Source organism: Pristiophorus japonicus, chromosome 10 (genome assembly GCF_044704955.1).
Source record: "Pristiophorus japonicus isolate sPriJap1 chromosome 10, sPriJap1.hap1, whole genome shotgun sequence".
Lineage (NCBI taxonomy): Eukaryota > Metazoa > Chordata > Chondrichthyes > Pristiophoridae > Pristiophorus > Pristiophorus japonicus.
The window spans coordinates 162985411-163005498 of record NC_091986.1 but is presented as its reverse complement, the minus strand read 5'-3'; the positions used below and the strand labels follow the sequence as shown (position 1 = coordinate 163005498).

The window sequence follows — 20088 nt, the reverse complement described above, 5'->3', positions numbered from 1 at the left end:
TGCACTACCTTCTTTGCACTGCTCTTCCTGCTGGTCTTCCATTCCCTATCTGGCTGTGGACCCTTCTCCTGTGGTATGACCAACTTGCTACACATGCTACTCACGTCATTCTCAGCATCGTGGATGCTCCAGAGTGAATCCACCCTCAGCTCCAACTCCGCAACGCGGACCGTCAGGAGCTAGAGGTGGATACACTTCCCGCACATGTAGTCGTCAGGGACACTGGAGTCGTCCCTCAGTTCCCACATGGTACAGGAGGAACATAACACGCGACCGAGCTCTTCTGCCATGACTTAATCCAATCAATTTCCCGCCTAATAAGGATATCTTTCAGCACCTCATTCTCACTAGACCCACTGTTGCCGAGTACATTCGGAAGGTTATTTGTATTTGTATCTTCCTTTGTGAAGACAGAACCGAAGTATTGGTTCAATTGGTCTGCCATTTCTTTGTTCCCCATTATAAATTCACCTGAATCCGACTGCAAGGAACCCATGTTTGTCTTTACTAATCTTTTTCTCTTCACATATTTATAGAAGCTTTTGCAGTCAGTTTTTATGTTCCCTGCAAGCTTCCTCTCGTACTCTATTTTCCCCTTCTTAATTAAACCCTTAGACCTCCTCTGTTGAATTCTAAATTTCTCCTCGTCCTCAGGTTTGTTGCTTTTTCTAGCCAATTTATATGCCTCTTCCTTGGTTTTAACACTATCCTTAATTTCCCTTGTTAGCCATGGTTGAGCCACCTTCCCAGATAGGGATGGACAATTGCTGAAATTCATCCATGTGATCTTTAAATGTTTGCCATTGCTTATCCACCGTCAACCCTTTAAGTATCCTCTGCCAGTCTATTCTAGCCAATTCACACCTTATACCGTTGAAGTTACCTTTCCTTAAGTTCAGGACCCTAGTTTCCGAATTAACTTCGTCACCCTCCATCTTAATAAGGAATTCTACCATATTATGGTCACTTTTCCCCAAAGGGCTTTGCACAACAAGATTGCTAATTAGTCCCTTCTCATTACACATCACCCAGTCTAGGATGGCCAGCTCCCTGGTTGGTTCCTCGACATATTGGTCTAGAAAACCATCCCTAATACACTCCACCGCATTGCTACCAGTTAGGTTCGCCCAATCTATATGTAGATTAAATTCGCCCATGATTACTGCTGTACCGTTATTGCACACATCCCTTATTTCTTGTTTGACGCTGTCCCCAACCTCACTACTACTATTTGGTGGTCGATACACAACTCCCACTAGCGTTTTTTGCCCTTTGGAATTCCGCAGCTCCACCCATTCCGATTCCACATCATCCAGGCTAATGTCCTTCCTTACAATTGCATTGATTTCCTCTTTATCCAGCAATGCCACCCCGCCTCCTTTTCCTTTCTATCTATCCTTCCTAAATGTTGAATACCCTTGGATGTTGAGTTCCCAGCTTTGGTCACCGTGGAGTCATGTCTCCATGATGCCAATCACATCGTATCCGTTAACTGCTATCTGTGCAGTTAATTCATCCACCTTATTCCGAATACTCCTCGCATTGAGGCACAGAGCCTTCAGGCTTGTCTTTTTAACACACTTTGCCCCTTTTGAATTTTGCTGTAATGTGGCCCTTTTTGCCTTTGGTTTCTCTGCCCTCCACTTTTACTATTCTCCTTTCTATCTTTTGCTTCTGCCCACTTTTATTTCCCTCTGTCTCCCTGCATACGTTCCCATCCCCCTGCCATATTAGTTTAACTCCTCCCCAACAGCACTAGCAAACACTCCCCCTAGGACATTGGTTCCGAACCTGCCCAGGTGCAGACCGTCCAGTTTGTACTGGTCCTACCTCCCCCAGAACCAGGAATTTGAATCCCTCCCTTCTGCACCATTTCTCAAGCCACGTATTCATCTTAGCTATCCTGCGATTCCGACTCTGACTAGCACGTGGCACTGGTAGCAATCCTGAGATTACTACTTTTGAGGTCCTACTTTTTATTTTAACTCCTAGCTCCCTAAATTCGTCTCGAAAGACCTCATCCCCTTTTTTACTAATATCGTTGGTACCTATATGCATCACGACATCTGGCTGTACACCCTCCCTTTTCAGAATGTCCTGCACCCGCTCCGAGACATCCTTGACCCTTGCACCAGGGAGGCAACATACCATCCTGGAGTCTCGGTTGCGGCCGCAGAAACGCCTATCTATTCCCCTTACAATTGAATCCCCGATCACTATCGCTCTCCCACTCTTTTTTGCAGCAGAGCCAGCCACGGTGCCATGAACTTGGCTGCTGTGGCTCTCTCCCCTGATGAGTCATCCCCCTCAACAGTACCCAAAGCGGTGTATCTGTTTTGCAGGGGGATGACCGCAGGGGACCCCTGCACTACCCTTCCTGTTGGTCTTCCATTCCCTATCTGGCTGTGGGCTCTTTACCTGTGGTAAGACCAACTCACTAAACATGATATTCACCTCATTCTCAGCATTGTGCATGCTCCAGAGTGAATCCACCCGCAGCTCCAGCTGCGCAACGCGGTCAGTCAGGAGCTGGAAGCGGACACACTTCCCGCACACGTAGTCGTCAGGGACACCAGAAGTGTTCCTGACTTCCCACATAGTACAGGAGGAGCATAACACGTGTCCAAGCTCTCCTGCCATGACTTAACCCTTAGATAGACTTAAATTGGCAACAACAATGCTAAAAGTTAATTACTGATATATATAAGGACGGAAGAGTGGAGAGCACCAGTTCCAACTGTCGCAGGAGAGTGAGTGGAGAGCACCAGTTTCAACTGTCGCAGGAGAGAGAGTGGAGAGCACCAGTTCCAACTGTCACAGGGGAGAGAGTGGAGAGCACCAGTTCCAACTGTTGCAGAACATGCTCTGGGTACGGGAGAGACTGCAATGTCCATCACCAAGAGTGGTTCGGTAGCGCAACTACTGACCGAGCTGGCCAAATCCAGAAGAACATAGCCAAGACTATCGTTCGAAAGATCTAATTCGGCAGAAGTTACCATTTATTGTTGAACACACTCCTGACGAACATTATTGCTAGCAGACTGCATTTATAATGGATAAAATATTAAAAATAAATTGTGATTTTTACGGTCAATATATCATGGAATTTTAGAGAAGGAGGCATGCACCAGCTCTCTGAAAGCGATATCCACGTGGCTTTATACCCTCGTGCATTTATCCATTTCAAATATTATTCCAGTCACCTTCCAAGCTACCTGTCATAAATGCAAGTGTCCATGACAGGTACGAGTGACCACTGCACAGACCTTGTGGCGACAAATTCCTGTCTTCACACTGGGGACATCCCCCACCATGTTGTGTGGCACTACCACTATGCTGAATGGGATAGATTCAGAACAGATCTAGCAGCTCAAAACTGGCAACCATGAGGCACTGTGGGCCATCAGCAACAGCAGAACTGTATTCATCACAGTCTGTCACCTCATGGCTCAGCATACCCCTCATTCAAACATCAAACCCTGGTTCAATGAGAAGTGTAGAAGAGCATGCCAAGAGCAGCACCAGGCATACCTAGAAATGAGGTGCCAAATGGTGAAGCTACAATACAGGACGACATGCATGCAAGACAGCAGAAGCAGCATGCAATAGACAGAGCCAAGCGATCCCACAACCAACAGATCAGATCAAAGCTCTGCAGTCCTGCCACATCCAGTCGTGAATGGTGGTGGACAATTACAGGAGGAGACTCCAATGAACATCTCGGCTGCCTCCTGAGATCCCCACAGCAGCCAGTCTTCAGCCAATTCGATTCACTCAACTTATGTCAAGAAATAGCAACGGCTATGGGCCCTGACAACATCCCAGCTGTCGTGCTGAAGAACTAGCCGCATCTCTAGTCAAGCTGTTCCAGTACAGCTACAACACTGGCATCTACCCGACAATATGGAAAATTGCCCAAGTATGTCCGGTCCACAGAAAGCAGGACAAATCCAATCCGGCCAATTTCCACCCCATCAGTCGACTCTCAATCATCAGCAAAGTGATGGAAGGTGTCATCAAGAGTGCTATCAAGCAACACTTACTCACCAATAACCTGCTCACCGACGCTCAGTGTGGGTTCCCCCAGAACCAGTCGGCTCCAGACATCATTGCAGCCCTGGTCCAAGCATAGACAAAAGAGCTGAATTCGAGGGGTCAGGAGACAATGACTGCCCTTGACAGAGTGTGGCATGAAGGAGCCCTCGTAAAATTTAGGTCTAAGGGAATAAGGGGATAATTCTCCACGAGTTGAAATCATACCTGGCACAAAGGACGACGGATGTGGTTGTCGGAGGACAATCACCTCTGACCCAGGATGGCACTGCAGGAGTTCCCCAGGGCAGTGTCCTCAACCCAACCATCTTCAGATACTTCTTATGATGGAGGGAATACCATTGATGATCAGAATTGAGGATGTTCGCTGATGATTGCATTGTGTTTAGTTCCATTCGCAACTCCTCAGATAATGAAGCAGTCCATGCCTGCATGCAGCAAAAGACAGCCAATATTCAGGCTTGGGCTAATAAGTGGCAAGTAACATTCATGCAACACAAGTGCCAGGCTATGAACATCTACAACAATAGTGTGTGTAACCACCTCCCCATCACATTCAACAGAATTACCATTGTCGAATCCCCCAACAACATCCACATCCTGGAGGTCACCATTGACCAGAATCTTAACTGGACCAGCCACATAAATACTGTGGTGCAAGAGCAGGTCGGAGACTAGATATTTTGCAGTGCCCGACACATGTCAACTCCCCAGAACCTTTCCACCATCTATAAGGCACAAGTCAGGAGTATAATAGAATCATCTCTGCTTGCCTAGATGTGTGCACCTCTAACAACACTCAAGAAATTCAACACCATCCAGGACAAAGCAGCCCACTTGACTGGCACTCCATCCACCACCCTAAGCATTCACTCCCTCCACCACCGGCACACCGTGGCCACAGTGTGTACCCTCAAAGATGCACTGCAGCAACTCACCAAGCCTTCTTTGACAGCACCTCCCAAACCCGCAACCTCTACCACCGAGGAGGACATGGCCAACAGGCACATGGGAACACCACCATCTCCAATTTCCCCTCCAAGTCACACACCATCCAGACATGGAACTATATTGCTGTTCCTTCATCATTGCTGTGTAAAAATCTTGGAACTCCCTACCTAACAGCACTGTGGGAGTACCTTCACCACAGACTGCAGCAGTTCAAGAAGGGGGCTCACCACCACCTTCTCAAAGGCAATCAGGGATGGACAATAAATGCTGGCCTTGCCAGTGATGTCCAAGGCCCATGAATTAATAACAAGTACGACTACTGAGCCAAGGCTGACATGTCAGTCTGCTTCTACCTGCTCTGCCCCACCAATGAATAATTTTAAACACCATCATATCGTCTCATTTGTTAGGAAATCTGAAGGGAGGGTTAAATGAAGCTGATGCTGTGGGAGCTGGAAAGTTAAGCTACCAGATTATGCAACAGACCATCAGGTCAGCATAAAAGGGAAAATGTTTGCTCTTTGAAGAGATACGAAAGATGTGCGTGAACAGAAATGTTATTTTCATGAAGATCAATCAAGATAAAATAAATTTGAAAAACCAAAGTGATTTAAACAACTTGCATTTATATAGAATCTTTAATGTAGTAAAACATCTGAAGACATTTCACAGAAGCCAAAATAGGAAATATTAGCAGGGCTGACTCAAAGCTCAATCATAGTCCAGATGAGAGAGATTTGCGAGGCATTGGTAATTACAAGGAGTGGCTAAAGGTGTCAAACAGGACCAAGTGGGACACACATTTAAAAAGGGTGACAAAACAGTCACAGGCAACTAGTCTTACTTTAATCCTGTGTAAAATAATCAAATGAATCATCAGTAAACTTGATTATTTGTACAATAATAACCTTATTAACAGCAATCAACATGGATTTAGAATAATATTTTCTTGCAAAACAATGAACTTGATTTCTTGAGGAGATAATATAACAAGTGTACCTTGACATCTAAAAGGAATGACAAATTTCCAAATGAAAGGTTATTTGCTCACAACAGTGGGAATTAGTGGAAAATCTTTGGAACAGATAAGAAAGTGGTTGAAGTGTAGAAAACAACAGCTATTAATTAGAGGAGCTGTGTCGATAAGGAAAATACAAAGTGGATCAGTATTGGAATCACTACTGTTTCTAATTTACATCAATAATATGGATTCAGAAATTGGCCAAATTTGCAGATGATACCAAATTAGGAGGCGCAGTGGGATCGAAGGAGACAATTCAGAGCAGTAATCAACAAAGCCTATATAACCACAATGTTGAAAAACAGCAGAATTCAAGTCAGGGGAAGTCATAATGAAAACATGTAATGCTTTAGTCAGACCACATAGTCAGTCATGTGTCGAGTTCTGATCACCAAGAGACAAGGAAGACATTCAAGGATTGGATACAGTACTGAGAAGGCCAATCCCTTGTGCAAGAAGTCTAAATGATGAATAAAGATTGGACAAACTTGAGTTTTTCAGCCTTGAAAGGAGGCATCTCATAAATTGAGAAAAACTGGTGAAGGTCACCTGAGGAAGGACATTCTTGCTATTGAGGGAGTGCAGCGAAGGTTCACCAGACTGATTCCCGGGATGGCGGGACTGACCTATCAAGAAAGACTGGATCAACTGGGCTTGTATTCACTGGAGTTCAGAAGAATGAGAGGGGACCTCATAGAAACATATAAAATTCTGACGGGGTTAGACAGGTTAGATGCAGGAAGAATGTTCCCAATGTTGGGGAAGTCCAGAACCAGGGGTCACAGTCTAAGGATAAGGGGTAAGCCATTTAGGACCGAGATGCGGAGGAACTTCTTCACCCAGAGAGTGGTGAACCTGTGGAATTCTCTACCACAGAAAGTTGTTGAGGCCAATTCACTAAATATATTCAAAAAGGAGTTAGATGTAGTCCTTACTGCTAGGGGGATCAAGGGGTATGGCGAGAAAGCAGGAATGGGGTACTGAAGTTGAATGTTCAGCCATGAACTCATTGAATGGCGGTGCAGGCTAGAAGGGCCGAATGGCCTACTCCTGCACCTATTTTCTATGTTTCTATGTTTCTAAAACAAGGGAGGGAAAGATTACGAGATTTTTTTTGCACAGGGAGCTGTTAGAGCATGGAATGCCCTTCCAGAATCAGTGATGGAAACAGAATCTAGAATAGCATTTAAAAGGGTAGTGGATAAATATTGAAATAGCATGTTTTTATGGGTATGTGGAAAGGGAAAGGGAATGGACCCAAATGGATCTTTTCGAGAGCTGGCACAGATGCAACTGACTGGGCTGACTGACCTCCTCAGTGTTATCGAAACATAGAAACATAGAAAATAGGTGCAGGAGTAGGCCATTCGGCTCTTCTAGCCTGCACCGCCATTCAATGAGTTCATGGCTGAACATGCAACTTCAATACCCCATTCCTGCTTTCTCGCCATACCACTTGATCCCCCGAGTAGTAAGGACTACATCTAACTCCTTTTTGAATATATTTAGTGAATTGGCCTCAACAACTTTCTGTGGTAGAGAATTCCACAGATTCACCACTCTCTGGGTAAAGAAGTTTCTCATCTCGGTCCTAAATGGCATACCCCTTCTCCTTGGACTGTGACCCCTGGTTCTGGACTTCCCCAACATTGGGAACATTCTTCCTGCATCTAACCTGTCTAAACCAGTCAGAATTTTAAACGTTTCTATGAGATCCCCTCTCATTCTTCTGAACTCCAGTGAATACAAGCCCAGTTGATCCAGTCTTTCTTGATAGGTCAGTCCCGCCATCCCGGGAATCAGTCTGGTGAACCTTCGCTGCACTCCCTCAATAGCAAGAATGTCCTTCCTCAAGTTAGGAGACCAAAACTGTACACAATACTCCAGGTGTGGCCTCACCAAGGCCCTGTACAACTGTAGGAACACCTTCCTGCCCCTGTACTCCAATCCCCTCGCTATGAAGGCCAGCATGCCATTTGCTTTCTTAACCGCCTGCTGTACCTGCATGCCAACCTTCAATGACTGATGTACATGACACCCAGGTCTCGTTGCACCTCCCCTTTTCCTAATCTGTCACCATTCAGATAATAGTCTGTCTCTCTGTTTTTACCACCAAAGTGGATAACCTCACATTTATCCACATTATACTTCATCTGCCATGCATTTGCCCACTCACCTAACCTATCCAAGTCACTCTGCAGCCTCATAGCATCCTCCTCTTAAATAATGAGACCAGAACTGTACGCATTACTCTAGGTGTGGCCTCACCAATATCCTGTACAGTTGTAGTAGGACTTCTCTGTTTTTATACTCTATCCCCCTTGCAATAAAGGCCAGCATTCCATTTGCCTTCTTGATTACTTGCTGCACCTGCATACTAACTTTTTATGTTTCATGCACAAGGACCCCCAGGTCCCTCTGTACTACAGCATTTTGTAATTTTTCTCCATTTAAATAATAATTTGCTTTATTATTTTTCCTGCCAAAGAGGATAATTTCACACTTTCTCACATTATACTCCATCTGCCAAATGTTTGCCCAATCACTTAGCCTGTCAAGATTACTTTGCAGATTTTTTTGTGTCCTCCTCAAGTTCAAGAAATATTTCAGCTTCTGCCTTAATCTTTATTTTGCTCTCTGTGCAATGGTTAAAATGCAATTTATAAGCCCTGCTTTTTACTTCCTGCTTCGTTGTCTGTGAGAATTCTTCAGTCTGATTGGCTGATCGGTCTGCCTACATGGTTAATGAACATCACAGGTGGCCCTAAATTGAAAGTTACGTTGGAAGAGGAAATCCATGCTCGAGAGCCCACGAGATATTTGTTGGCAGATTTCTGAGAGATCAATTGGGCGAGCGCCATCCCTTCATCGCTGACCGCAAGATCCAGGCCTACGATTCTAAAAGGCGGGCAACTGGAATTGAAAGATAAAACTACCCTGATGATCCCGCAGGTTATTCTTGTTCCTCAGTGAGTAATAGTACAGTGAATACAGTATACACTCCCATGCAAGGTGATCACATACAAGAACAATGTTCTCCAAAATTCCACTCTCATAATTCCAAAAAAACAATGACTCTTGTATAACATGGCATTTCTTACACAACAACAGTGACTACACTTCAATAGGACCTCAGCGGCTGTAAAGCACTTTGGATCATCCAGTCGTCGCGAAAGACGTTATATAAATTAATGTCTTTCTTTCTTCAGGTCAACATTACAAAGATTCTATTCACCAAAATACTTGCCTTGTCAGTTAATGTCATCATATGCATTTTATATATTTTCTTTCATTTGAACCAGTGTGTTGCTATCTGCTGCTGTTCTGCTTATTCAGTGGTGCAAACTTTAAATGGCAACTCTCTCTCTTTGGAACTGGCTCCTTTTCCATCCTGCTGACCTGTCTTGGATTTTAAGCCAGTGGCAGGAGCTTGAACTGAAGTAGGGAGGGACGGCTTCCATTTAAATATCACTGGAGAAATGCAATAGAAAAATTGCATTGATAATTGCCCTGAAATTGGGGCCTCTCCATGTGCATACGATGTGCGCACGCGCCCGAAGAGGCCCCGCAAGTTCCACGTTTACACATGCGTCTGAACCCGGCTCTTGCAATCGGTCAAAACGTCTTTTAACAGATCGCACGCACCTCCGGGAGAAGGACCTTCATAGGCCTGCTTTTACCAGCATGAGTTTTAATAGATTAAAAAAAATATTACTACTTATTTTTATATTTAAATCTCTCTATGAAGATAAGTTTATTTTTAATACTCGCAAAACATTTTTTTTTAATTAAACAACTTTTATTTATATAGCACGTTTAACATAGTAAAATGTTTAATTTAAAACATTTAATTTAAGACAACTTCTATTCATTTTAAAAAGTGAAGTGTATTTTTAATTTATGTTTGTGATTTATTTGATTTTAGGGGTATTCTCATTGATAGTAATGGGAGCACCTTACTATGAATGAGAATACTACATTGTGATTGGTGTTCCAAGCCCACGTGATCCAAGGATGCGCATACACTCCTGAAACATATGGGCCTCTCTGTTGGGCTGCGCATCTCGGCCTCGGAGCGCAAGTGTTCATTCCTCTGGGACCGCAATTTTTGTACTTTAGTAATTTTTTTCCAGTCGGAGGCATACGCCTGCGGGAAGCCTCCGGCCGCAATTTTTAGCCCATTATCTAACCTGTGCAGTACAGCTGTTTTTTATTATTGCTGCCATATTCCTTCACTAGGAAAGAGAGTTTGGCATGAATAACAAATTTACCACCCTCCCGCCCCAACAAACAAACACACACCTTTAGTCTTAAGTGCAAATATATAGAGCAGTTTTAATTATGACTACATAAATCAGCTCATAAAGAACAGTGAAATCACTTTTAACAAAAAACAGGTGACTTGAAACAATTAAAAGACTCAAAGTTCCAAAGGGGTGCAGACAACTTCAACGATTGAAAACTGACGCTCAACCTACTTGCACTGACGAGGCAAGAATATCAACACCCACTACACGTATGGCCTATGTTGATCTTAAGTCAGTGTTTTCCTTGGCGTCCCCGACAAGCTCATACAATAGAACTCTGCCTTACATTTGGACATCAACACTAACGATTGGACGGGTTGAGAGTCTGCCTTTTCCGATCAATTCGTGTCAGACAAGGGTCTCGCATCATTCCAAATTCCTTCCATGCGGTCATGGATTACATCCTAGAGAGGTGGAGCCTCTATTGGCAGCAATTCCTTTGCAGACCGAGATTTCGCAGTCAATGTTGCCCTGCCGGCAGAAAATGATTGCCATTCTTGTCTTAACCTTTCCCTTCGGCTTACAAGTCAACTAGAAGAAAACGAAAATCCAGTCACAACAACTATATCCTGCATCCACCTAATCTCAACATTGCAGGTGAAACTGTGAAATATATGGTGCGGTTTACATATCTGGGATGATATGATCCATCATCATCATCAAAATCATAGGCAGTCCTTTGAAATCGAGGAAGACTTGCTTCCACTCCAGGTGACTGTACAGTCCAATATGGGAATTACAGTCTCTGTCACAGATGGGACAGACAGTCATTGAAGGAAAGGGTGGGTGGGGAATCTGGTTTTCCGCACGCTCCTTCCGCTGCCTGTGCTTGTTTTCTGCATGCATATATATATGATATGATGCAGGAATCATGTCGAAGCACCACAGAAATACGATGCAAAATTGCTTTCATGTGCCAGGTGATGATAGATCTGGACAAGAATGTATGGTCAGCTCATCGCCCACTCTCAACGAAATCTCTTCTGTATAATACCTGCAATACTCCAATTCTCCCATATGCATTGAAAACTTGGACTTCCCGCAAGCAGACCAGGTAAAGGAACATTGTGCAAATCTGCAGAGTTCACACACTGCAGCACATATATACTAACACTACCATAACAATAAGTTGGATCAATTGCAACCAACAGTTAAACATTTGAACTTATTTGGACATTCGGAGAATTATAGGTTACTACAAGAGGGCTTATTTTAAGGTCAATAATGCTTAAAATTTACATTACAGCAAAGCAACCAAGTGAATTGTTTTCAAACTCTGAGTACTGTTAAGCAAACAGGTTCAAATAATCAGATGTATCTACAGAATTATGTTACCTAACTATTATGTTTCGCATGTTTTACTTTTTTATATTTGCATTGATCGAGTCATTTCAAAGTACAACAATGCTCTATAATCCTATTATATACAGGTGCAAAATGCTATCAAAGACATTCAGGCTGTTAAGATATTAAAACATGTCTTGTAGAATATGTGCCTTCCTATTTCCTCGTCAGTAAAGTTTATCAATATTGACATCTTCTTACCTAAAAATAGCCACATGGGAAAATGAATATATTCACAAATTATCATTAATTTGACCAATTCAACTTCACCACGATGATGGCTGCAGCTACAAAAGATGCAATGTTGTTTTGCGCACAGCTAGAATAAAAGAAACCTGTTAAGAAAGGCACTGAAGCGCCTTCATAGCTCAAGAGGATAAATGCATGTATGCTGTGTTATTGAACCGTACACACCAGAAGGTCCGAGGTTCAATCTCCACTCTATGGTGTGTTAGCATATATCAGCCAGATAGCAGGTGGAAAGAATAAAATCAAGTCAGCTTCTCTCCCCTGATGGCTATATAATGACCCAATCGGTAAATTTATGTGAATGATCAAGCTTTGCTGCGATGCCCTCCATGATTGTTGAAGTCACTTGGGTAAGCAACCATTACTAATGCAACAAAACCGAGAAAAAGTCAGCACCGACAGGACAGAAAGGAAGAAAACTGAAAACAGGCACTGATATTAGAAAGTGTTTGACAAACAAAGAGAAATTGCTCACTGAACACTAAAGGATAAAGTAATACCAAAAAAAGGTCACAAAAATATTACCACAATACATGCACAGTCAAAGCAACCAAAGTGTTACACAATTTCTCTCCACAGTGACTCTTTTAAGAAAAAAAATACATCCTTCCAAGAGGTTAACAATTGCCAAGGTCAGTCAGTGTTAAGTTCACAGTAATCATGTGAAATTAGACTGGTTGCCACTGTAAAATTACTAATCTTGCTGGGGAAAATGTGGAAATGTTGTCCTTTTATTTCTTTGTGTCACAAGATATAGCATGGGGAGTTTATTGGACTGTATACATTACAAGTATAATGCTTATATATTTGAATATCAATAACCTTATGAACATTATATTATTATACCACTGAAATATTTGAACGGTCTTAAACCGTTCAAGAAACATCTGAATCAAAATAGTATTTAAATAATTAATAAAGCACATTTTAATGATGTTTAAATGGTTCCATCAAGCTTCAAATGTTTCCAGCTAAACAGAACAACCGATCAGTAATAACCTTCTAAAGACTAATTAATTTAATTTAATACAGGAATTAGAGTGAAATATCCTTTATAAACATGAATGAAACGTACAAATCCATAGGCTTAATTCCGATTGATTTATTTGACACCTTTCTAAATACAAGCAATTAAACAAATCTTTCTGTATAGAAATGAATACAAACTATTATTTTACTCAGTGGCCTCTTCACGTACATAACCGCAAAGACTTGACAAGCTGCATCAGCTCAGCAAGATACTGGACTTCAAAACAGCAGGTTAGAAACGATAAAGTTATTGGCAAAAAGAAAACACAGCTTCGACCCTTCACCAATTAAAATCCATGCAATAACCGATCTGAAGAATGACCAGCGTGGCCTACATGCTCTCGGAATTGAGCTGAGCCCTTCACTTACCCGTCTTTCCGTTTGGCTTTGTATACATGACCGTAAGTGCCTCTTCCAACTTTGCAGCCCTCATATTCAAACAGGTCCTCCACTCGCTCCCTCTCTGTCGTCAGCTTCATCTTGAAATCATAGTCCATTTTCGAAGCTTGCCGATTAGATTCGTCTTGCTTTTATTAATTGTATTGTCTAACAGAAGCCAGCCTGCTCTCCTCCTTCGGTGTACGATGTCGCTGGGTGACACTCGGAGGCACCATATAAGCCGCTGGTTGGCCTGGAGATGTGAAACGACAGCACCACTCGCCGCTCTTGTCTCCGCTTGTCGCTCGCTCCACACAACACCGGTATCACTCTCCAATCCCACGTACGGCATTGCCGCACGCTGTCGTAAACAAACACACGCTGCCAGTTTACGCGTGCCGTTTCCCCGCGTATCTCGCGCAAAGGTGCGCGCGCTGCTGTTGGTTGCAGAACGCGCGGTCGTTGTATCCGACGCGCGCGCCCACGAATGTCTGGAGCAGATTGAATTCAGCCCAAGGACCCGGAGAATGTAGGAACCATTCGGCCCTTCGAACCTGCTCGCCATTCAATAAGATCATGGCTGATCTACCTCAACTCTACTTCCCAGAATTATCCCCATATGCCTTGATTCCCATAATATCCAAAAATCTGTCAATCTCTGTCTTGAATTATTGAGAGAAAAGAAAGACTTACATTTATAAAGTGCCTTTCACGACCACCGGATGTCTCAAAGCGCTTTACAGCCAATGAAGTACTTTTGGAGTGTCGTCACTGTTGTAATATAAAGAAGGACTGAGCCTCCACAGCTCTCTGGGGCAGAAAATTCCAAAGATTCACCACCCTTTGAGTGAAGAAATTTCTCATCTCAGTCCAAAATGGTCAACCCCTTACTCTGAGACTGTGAACCCTGGTTCTCGATTCCCCGGCCAGGAGAAACTTCCTCCTTGCATCTCCCCTGTCAAGCCCTGTAAGAATTGTGTATGTTTTAATGAGATCACCTCTCATTCTTCTAAACTCAAGAGAATATTGATCGAGTCTATTCAATCTCCTCTCATTAGGACAATCCCCCATCCCAGGAATCAGTCTGGTGAACCTTTGTTGCACTCCCTCTATGGCAAGTGTATATAAGTAAGGAGACCAAAACTGTACACAATACTCCACGTGTGGTCTCACCAGGGCCCTATCTAATTGCAGTCAGACTCATACTCAAATCCTCTTGTAATAAAGGCCAACACACCAATTGCTTTTTAATTGCTTGCTGTACCTGCATGTTAACTTTCAGTGATTTGTGGACAAGGACATGCAGGTTCCTCTGAACACCAACATTTCCCAATCTCTCACCATTTAAAAAATACTCTGCTTTTCTATTTTTCCGACCAAATTGGATAACTTCATATTTCTCCACATTATATTCCATTTGCCTTGTTCTTGCTCATTCACTTAGCCTGTCTATAACCCCTTGAAGCCTCTTTGCATCCTCCTCACAACTTACATTTCCACCTACCTTTGTATCATCAGCAAACCTGGATATATTACATTTTGTCCCCACATCCAAATCATTGATATAGATTGTGACTAGCTGAGGCCCAAGCACTGATCCTTGCGGTACCCGACTAGTTACAGTCTGCCAACCTGAAAATGACCTGTTTATTCCTACTCTGTTTTCTGTCAGTTAACCAATCCTCAATCCATGCTAGTATATTACCCCCAATCCCATGAGCCCCAATCTTATTTAATAATCTCTTGCGTGACACCTTATCAAATGCCTTCTGAAAATCCAAATACACCACATCCACTGGTTCCCCCTTATCCTGCTAGTTACAACCTCTAAAAGCAGATTTATGATTTCCCTTTCATAAATCTGCCCAATCCTATTATTATTTTCTAAGGGCCCAAGTTTGCCACCCTGTTTAAAACGGCGCACTTCCATGAGGTGCGCCGACTTTGTAGAAGAAAAACCGCGCCTAAAACTTATCGTGATATTCTCCCCGCTGTTGGAACATTGCAGGCCCTTGGCGTAGCGCAGCAGAAGGAATGGGGGAGCGGAGCTAGATCCCGGCACGGAAAACAGTGCCGGGACCTCTGCACATGCGCACTCGAGTGTGCGCGCATGGGCAGTAGCTCCTGGCCCCCGAATCTCTGCAGGCTATGAGGGAAGTGTCCGAAGCACACCGCCCCAGCCCTGGCCAAATGGGCTCCCTGTCATTTGATCAAGACTGCTGTGGCTGTCCGCAAGCATTTGGAGAAGAACAGGAAGGATAAAGATGCCAAGTTCCATTTGATTCTTATTGAGAGCAGAATCCACAGGCTGGCTTGTTATTACAAGTCCAAGAGAGTACTTCCACCGAATTGGAAGTATGAATCCTCCACAGCTTCAGCACTTGTAGCCTAAGAGGTATCGGGGACTTGGCCTGGAGGGTGGTGCACGGAGCAGTCCCGTGCAATAAATTTTTAAGTCGGTTCACGGGCTCCCAGGCCGCCTGCAATTTCTGCGGTCTGGAAGAGTCCGTGTTCCACGTTTTTATTGAATGTACAAGGTTGCAACCCTTGTTCCATTATTTAAAGGGGCTGCTCCTCAATTTCTGGTTGCACTTCAGTCCCACACTCCTGATCTTTGGGCGCCCTGTGCGGAGGGGAGCGGGTAGGTCCGAGGGCCTCCTCGTAGGACTGCTCCTGGGCACGGCCAAGGGTGCCATCAGACGGTCCAGGCAGCGGGCGGTCAAGGGGGTCGTTTAGCCTGTCTGCCTGCCTCTCTTCCGCTCCTACATCCGGGCCAGGGTGTCCATAGAGATGGAGCACGCGGTGTCCACCGGTACGCTCGCGGCCTTCCGCAAGAGATGGGCGCCGGAGGGACTGGAGTGCATTGTCACCCCCGGCAACCAAATTTTAATTTGATTTTATATGTTTTAAATTTTAATTTGTTTTAATTGCCGGGTTTTTAGTGTCACCCGCCTCTTTTATAGGGGGCACTTGTAAATTATATGATTTTAATGCCCAAAAAAAAAATCACTCAAGAAAAAAAGAAAAAAAAAGAGGGCAGTTATAACTGTCTGGAGTGTCCCCCAGATCGGGGGGCACTCGATCTAATGTTTATTTTATACTCCCTAAAAGAGTTGTAGCCTAAGAGGTTTCTTCATTGGTTTATTGGATCTAAAAAAAATAAAATGCTCCCTCTCCCCCCTCTCCTCTCCTCTGTCCTCCCCTCTCGCCCGATACCGCGTTGCACCGAGCCTCCTGATGTGCGTCTACCGCCCCTAGCCCTGGCCAAATGGGCTCCCTCATCGGCGGCCCACTGCCTTCCCTTCACATAAAGGTAGGACTTCTATTTTTTATTTGTAATTGATTGATTGATTGCTTATTACTTTGGTCTTGGTGCTTTAGGTGCAGGGTTCCTTCTATTTTTTTTATTTGTTAATTAATTGCTTATTACTTTTTGTGCTTTGTTTAGTGCTTTGTAAGTCTTGGTGCTTGGTGCAGGTCCTCTCAGCTTCCTTGTATTTTTTATTTGTTATTGAATGCTTATTTTTGTGCTTTGTTTAGTGCTTGGTGCTTTCAATGTACTGCTTTGTTTAGTGCTTAGTGCTTTAAATATACATGCTTCATTAATGTTGTTCTGAAGTTGTTTCGTGCTCTGCAAAATCCTCTCACTTCCCTTCCCCGCTCCTCCCCCCCATCTCTGGCTACCTGCGCTGATTTCTTAATTCACCGCAAGGTTTTTCTGAGCGTACAAAAGTGGTCACATACGTTGGCCTCAGTAGTTTGGAGTAACTTTTAGCTGGCTAACCTTGCTTCAATGGCCAAAACAGGCGTAAGTGACTGGTATAGCCCCCTTTTGAAAAAAAAACTAAACTTAAAAAAAATCCTCACTAACTCACTTACACTGGAGCAAATTAAATGGGGAGAATTGCAATTTTTAAGACACTCCAAAAAAATCTAGTTGCTCAAAAAAAACCGGAGCAACTCCGAGGGAAACTTGGGCTCGAAGTGCCCTGTTACCACATCCTTAATAATAGATTCTTGCATTTTCCCTACTACTGATGTCAGGCTAACTGGTCTGTCGTTCCCCATTTTCTCTCTCCCTCCTTTCTGAAATAGTGGGGTTACATTTGCAACCTTCCAATCTGTGGGAACCGTTCTAGAATCAATGGAATTTTGGAAGATGACAACCAGTACATCCACTACCTCGAAAGCAATCTCTTTCAAAGCCCTAGGATGTAGGCCATCAGGTCCAGGGAATTTATCAGCTTTCAGTCCCATTAATTTCTCCAGTACTATTTTTTTATAAATACTAATTTCTTTCAGTTCCTCATTCTCGCTAGACCCTTGGTTCTCCACTATTTCCAAGAAGTTTTTGCATCTCCTGTGAAGACAGACACAAAGTATTTGATTAATTTCTCTCCCATTTCCTTATTCCCCATTATAATTTCTCCTGTCTCAGCCTGTAAGGGACCCACATTTACTTTCGCTAATCTTTTCCTTTCTCCATACTTATAGAAGCTTTTACAGTCTGATTTATGTCTCTCGCTAGTTTAGTCTCATTCTATTTTCCCTTTCTTTATCAATTTCTTGATCTTCCTTTACTGAATTCAAAAATCCTCCCAATCATCAGGCTTACTACTCTTTTAGGCAACATTATAAGTCTCTTCCTTTGATCTAATGCTATCTTTAAGTTGTCTTGTTAGCCATGGTTGGACCACTTTTCCTGTGGAGTTTTTTGTCCAGACTTTCCACATTGAAAAATAGCTCAGTTTTTTGGCACTATTTGCAAATAACGGGTGAGTTTTTAATGCCGAAATAGCGGCAAAGAAATAAGGCCGAAGTTTCACCAAAAGTTTTTAAAATTTAGGCATAGGCTTAAAATACTACTTTTTAAGGACAGAGCTCATTTTTTCGCCTTAAAAATACGCCCGTTCTGCGCATGCCCAACACACTTGAGGCTCGAAAGTTAAAATACAGGCGGGGAGATTACTCTGACTGAAAAATTCCTTATTCTCTGCTTTGATGCTGGTGAATGGATATTTAGCCACCTTTTAGTGAAAAACTTGTTCTGTAAAATAAACATGGCCTGACCACATAGTTTTGAGTTCAATCTCTCTCTGTCTCGTTTCATTCTCTCCCTGTCTCTTTCCATTCTCTCTCTTTCTATCTCTCTGTCTTGATTCATTCTCTCTCCTCTCTCTCTCTCTCTCTCTCTCTCTCATAACCATGGCCCCTAAACCCCTTTAACAAGTCTGCCTCGGTTGGAAATGAGACTGAAATGTCCGTGTCATTTCATGTCCTTGGGCTGCTGCTCTTTATTTCCCTGCTGCCGGGGTGGTGACGTTATCTCCCAGGTCAGATACTAAGGCCAGTGCTTGCTTTGAGGAGGAGGGCAGGGAAATTGCTGCAGTGCAGTGTGTCTGGAGTAAAAATAAAATGGGGAAGGTGGCTCAACCGTGGCTAACAAGGGAAATTAAGGATATAGTGTTAAATCCAAGGAAGAGGCATATAAATTGGCCAAAAAAAAACAGCAAACCTGAGGACTGGGAGAAATTTAGAATTCAGCAGAGGAGGACAAAGGGTTTAATTAGGAGGGGGAAAATAGAGTATGAGAGGAAGCTTGCCGGGAACATAAAAACTGACTGCAAAAGCTTCTATAGATATGTGAAGAGAAAAAGATTAGTGAAGACAACCATAGGTCCCTTGCAGTCAGATTCAGGTGAATTTATAATGGGGAACAAAGAAATGGCAGACCAGTTGAACAAATACTTTGGTTCTGTCTTCACGAAGGAAGACACAAATAACCGTCCGGAAATACTAGGGGACCGAGGGTCTAGTGAGAAGGAGGAACTGAAAGATATCCTTATTAGGCAGGAAATTGTGTTCGGAAAATTGATGGGATTGAAGGCCGATAAATCCCCGGGGCCTGATAGTCTGCATCCCAGAGTACTTAAGGAAGTGGCCCGAGAAATAGTGGATGCATTGGTGATCATTTTCCAACAGACTATCGATTCTGGATCAGTTCCTATGGACTGGAGGGGAGCTAATGTAACACCACTTTTTAAAAAAGGAGGGAGAGAGAAAACGGGTAATTATAGACAGTTAGCCTGACATCAGTAATGGGGAAAATGTTGGAATCAATTATTAAAGATGAAATAACAGCGCATTTGGAAAGCAGTGACAGGATCAGTCCAAGTCAACATGGATTTATGAAAGGGAAATCATGCTTGACAAATCTTCTGGAATTTTTTGAGGATGTAACTAGCAGAGTGGGCAAGGGAGAACCAGTGGATGTGATGTATTTGGACTTTCAAAAGGCTTTTGACAAGGTCCCACACGAGATTGGTGTGCAAAATTAAAGCACATGGTATTGGGGGTAATATACTGACGTGGATGGAGAACTGGTTGGCAGACAGGAAGCAGAGAGTTGGGATAAACGGGTCCTTTTCAGAATGGCAGGCAGTGACTAGTGGGGTGCCGCAGGGCTCGGTGCTGGGACCCCAGCTGTTTACAATATACATTAATGATTTGGATGAAGGAATTGAATGTAATATTTCCAAGTTTGCAGATGACACTAAACTGTGTGGCGGTGTGAGCTGTGAGGAGGACACTAAGAAGCTGCAGGGTGACTTGGACAGGTTAGGTGAGTGGGAAAATGCATGGCAGATGCAGTATAATGTGAATAAATGTGAGGTTATCCACTTTGGGGGAAAAAACACGAAGGCAGAATATTATCTGAATGGTGGCAGATTAGGAAAAGGGGAGGTGTAACGAGAC

At 43.4% G+C, this 20088-nt stretch overlaps 1 protein-coding gene across 2 annotated transcripts in view; it reads right to left on the bottom strand.

Annotated features, from left to right (window-relative positions):
* cdk8 (cyclin dependent kinase 8) overlaps positions 1-13641 on the bottom strand; it is a 179963-nt gene extending 166322 nt beyond the window's left edge. For both annotated transcript variants that reach the window (XM_070892271.1, XM_070892272.1), the window contains exon 1: positions 13324-13641. In XM_070892271.1, coding sequence (XP_070748372.1) covers positions 13324-13451 — 128 coding nt within the window. In that variant the 5' untranslated portion in view covers positions 13452-13641. The remainder of the gene's footprint in view (positions 1-13323) is intronic.
* Positions 13642-20088: the final 6447 nt, after the last annotated feature.